Below are 4,185 nucleotides of genomic sequence, written 5' to 3'. Positions count from 1 at the left end.
TGAAAGAAAAAAAAAGAAAATATACAAAATTGAGGAACAAAGTTGTTGTAAATTTATATACATAAAAACATTAATTACAAAGCAATAAATGTAAGTATAAGGTTGAAGTTTGAGATAAATATGAAAGACAGATAAAATATATAAATATAATATACAAAGATAGAGATGGAGTGTCAAGTTATACAAAAAAAACTTAATTATAAAATAATAAATTAAGGGTAAAATATGAGATATATGTGTAAAACAGATAAAAGATATAATAATAGGAAACTTGACTTTTGAAATGCAAAACATAGAGTTTATTATAGTTTAGTAAACCATATCCTAATGTCGGTAGGTCAGAGAGATACTCTTTCAGGGTCGTCCGTAGCTCAGATGGTTAGGCACATATATATAGTCTTATAATCTATGTTCTGCGGAAGGCGCAGGTTCGAACTGGGGGGCGTTGACTTTTTTCATTAAGTGGTGGTTCGACAAAATGAAAAACTTGACCCCACCATTTTGGGTCACCTATACATAACCTTCTTCTCTTGTATGTCAGAAATGACCTAGAAGGGGGTCATAAAAAAAAAAAAATACAGTTTTTATCAACTTCAGTTGAAAATGAATATGGATTCCAAAATTAGGAATCTTGTATAGCTGGGAACAATAGCAAGAATTGAAGTTTGGTCAAAGTAAAAAGAATGGTTGAGGGTTGAGGCGTGTTCTTAAAGTTTTGAGGCGGAATGATTACGAGGGTTGATAAATATTTTGTGCCTGAAAATATGTTGTGTGACCTGTTTTTTTCTTTTTCTGATTTTAGCTGATTAAGCCCTGTAAAGTGAGGCGAAATGTAAGCTCAATATAATTAGTTTAATTATTATTTGAGTTATTTTTACCTACCTTGAGTTATTTACTCGGACCTTCTTCATTAATTTTCTTATTAATTATTAATTAATTTACATATGATATAATCAAATAATAAATACAATTTTAAAAAATAGGAAAGAAGTTACCACGACCCTAAAAAAAATTATATAGTTTATGATTTGTCGGGAAAAATAGTTATAAAAGCATATTATTTAAATTATAATTAAAGTTTTATTATAGTATTTGATATTGTAGTTATGCATATTCTTTCCGTTGACATGATGGTTTGATTATAAAGTTGATGAAGAAATAGGTAATGCTTAGAAGAGAGATCAAGGGTTTAAAGAAAGATAATTCATAAAATGTATAGACGAATAATGAAGAATGTGTTTTTATTAGAGTGCTTACATAAAATAGCGTGCGCTCCTTTTTTGAACATAACTCATGATGAATACAAAGCACGGTATTCCGGCGTATTTACAGTTTATTTTTGTTTTACATTTCTTTAAATTAATTTTCTCACACTTTGGATCTTTAATCTACCTTATTACTTTTAAGGTTTTCTCCCTTTCGTATTGTAAATATTATTTCCTACCAAGATATGAGTCTGTAACTCCGACGTAACGTACAACAGATCATTCCAACTCTTTTACACAATGTATCATTTCCTGTATTATGTCGGTGGGAGATGAGCCACGTTTTTTCTTCTCGACTTTGATTGGTTAGCAATTTTCTACTCTACAAGACCATTGTCTCAACTTTGAAATATTTTAATAATATCATATTTATAGACTATTTTGGAATTTCATCGATATTACGACACTAGAGCTTGTCTTACATTTCAACAGGTCAGCTGTCAGCCTTCGTTGCCAACGCTGCCTACTGCTGGTTTGAACCAATTACAAATCGGCTAACGGAGGATCCTAAACTGAACTTCTCTTCAGAAGATATCTCATGGCTGATTGCTATCGTAGAAGTAGGAGGCTTCATCGGTCCCCTGATGTCCGGCTATTTGACCAATAGGTATAACTATTGCCATAAATTATAAGATTAATCGTAAGTAATTTAAAAAAATATATAGGTTTACGGAAAAAATTAGTGAATTTGTGTATATCAAATGTTTACCGCCTAATATTGATTCCAGAGTCGGGCGAAAGTACGTGATCATGAGCATCGGTCCTCTCTGCCTTGCTGGTTGGATTTTAATCCTCTGTTCCAAGACGATACTCTCTCTGGTCTTGGCCCGGGTCTTTCAAGGCCTAGCTATAGGGATTGCTTTGACCATTCCACCCATCTACACTGCTGAGATCGCTGAACCAAAGTTGCGGGGAACACTAACAGGAACCTTACAGATAATGTGTAACTTAGGATTATTGTATGTTTTCAGTTTTGGACCCTATCTAAGCTATGATGTTTTCGTCTACGCCTGCTTACCCCTTCCGATAATATTCACAATGACATGGATGTTCATACCTGAGACTCCTTATTATATATTAATGAATGGAGAGGAGGACGGAGGAAGAAAGGTACTCGAATACTTTAGAGACGGAGGCGTTGAAGAAGAACTTGAGGAAATGAAGAACGCAATAAGGGAAGAGATGTCAGTGGAGGGATCCTGGAAGACGCTCTTTTGCGACAAAGTAGAGAGGAAGGCATTCATAATTGTGCTGATAGTCTGCATTACAAAATATCTTAGTGGTCTGGGAGTCATGATGAACTATGCCTTGGATATCTTGTCCAGGAGTGAATGCTTTCTTTCTGCTGACATAATGTCCATTCTCCTCGCCTTTCTTCTCACTCTATTCTCGTTCATGGCAGCTTTTATGTCTGACTGGATTGGACGCAAGCCACTTCTCTTGCTGTCATGCTTCGGTTGTTTCTTAGCTAACTTCCTCATTGGCGGTTATTACTACATCCATGAAAAGACATCCATTGACGCCTCTAACTTCACCTGGGCGCTCTATATAGGGCTGCTTATGTTCTGTTTTTTCTCCGAAATAGGCTTGGGACCTCTCTTACAAACCTTACAGTCTGAAATGTTTGGAGCTAGCACTAGAGGAATTGCTGCTGGTTTTATTCAAGGATTATCAGCAATCATATGCTTATTGGTACTCAAAGTCTATACCCCAGTAAATGAGGCGTACGGGGTTTACATGAACTTTTGGTTTTACAGTTTGGTTTGTCTCATAGGAGGAATCCTTCTCATTTGGCTCCTGTACGAAACGGCAGGAAAGACAATCGGTCGAATGGAGGAGAAGAGCAAAAATAAAGTTTTTATTTTCAAAAGAAGTAATTAATACTATATATTTCTAATAAATCAAACGTCAAGGGTAACGAGAAAACTTCGAACTTTCGGAATTTGTATATCGAATTCGATTTCATGGTGATTTAAAAGTTACTTCGATGTTTATGGAGATAATAAAATAATTGATTAGAAATGTTTCATTTTATTGAACAAAATACATCTATATTACAGAAGTATATTATAGGGTTCACACTACATAGTAGTCCAAATTCCATAAAACCAAGCAACATTATCAATAAGATAATAGAATTTGCTATAATATTAATTTAGGTTACTCTGAATGATACTTAAATTACTTTTTTTAAATCGAAATGATGTGATAATTGATTATAATTATATTTTCGTTTTTGTTAATAATTTTATACACTTAACGAAATTATGCCAAAAAAAATCCAAAATTATATATTTTAAATATAATCTTTTTTTTCCATTTTCATTGTCTACCACTTATTGTAATAGAAATAGGTTTAACAGTAACGTTAATAAGCTCTAAGATAAATAAAATCTCTGGTAATAAAACAGTAAGCAAATTCAAAATATTATGTATAAACAAACAAGCTGTCGTGATGGCAGTGAATGAATAATTAGTTATTCAATTAAATAGTTATCAGTCAATTGAATATTTGAAGTACTCTCAACCAAAAGGCCTTGACAATGGGTGTTTGGAAGGTTCGGATATGACAGGATGAGTTTTCGGGAATTAGCCTTAAGTACTTCGTGAATCTGAAGGGAACCAGCCTATCGGTGGTGAAGGGGATAGTAAGTTGTATGTAGTAAGTTTGCAGAAAGGAAGAAAATGTTTAGGGAGGAAAGATCTAGAGAAAACAGAAGTTAGAAAAATGTCTAATATACATTTTCTAAAAACAGAACTAGAGTTTCACGCCGTTTTTCAATTTCAGGGGCTTTTTAAATATTGCTGGATTAGTCTATCTTAAAGTCACATATTCCAGTTTTAAGCAAATATTTCAAAAGTGAAATAGCAAAGTCGCTAGTGGGGCGGGTCTGTCCGGGGAGGAATTTTTTCCTTTGAA

The 4,185-nt window shown here is 33.6% G+C and overlaps 1 protein-coding gene across 1 annotated transcript in view; it reads left to right on the top strand.

Annotated features, from left to right (window-relative positions):
* Positions 1-3,460, top strand: part of LOC106689694 (facilitated trehalose transporter Tret1) — a 19,737-nt gene extending 16,277 nt beyond the window's left edge. The window contains exons 2-3 of the mRNA XM_014434812.3: positions 1,698-1,872; positions 1,994-3,460. Coding sequence (XP_014290298.1) covers positions 1,698-1,872; positions 1,994-3,146 — 1,328 coding nt within the window. The 3' untranslated portion in view covers positions 3,147-3,460. The remainder of the gene's footprint in view (positions 1-1,697; positions 1,873-1,993) is intronic.
* The last annotated feature ends 725 nt before the right edge of the window (positions 3,461-4,185 follow it).

The sequence above is a fragment of the Halyomorpha halys genome, unplaced genomic scaffold (assembly GCF_000696795.3).
Source record: "Halyomorpha halys isolate HHAL.00 unplaced genomic scaffold, Hhal_1.1 Scaffold1431.1, whole genome shotgun sequence".
Taxonomy (NCBI): Eukaryota; Metazoa; Arthropoda; class Insecta; order Hemiptera; family Pentatomidae; genus Halyomorpha; species Halyomorpha halys.
The sequence above is the reverse complement of the archived record's forward strand: the minus strand, read 5'-3'. Positions and strand labels throughout refer to the sequence as shown.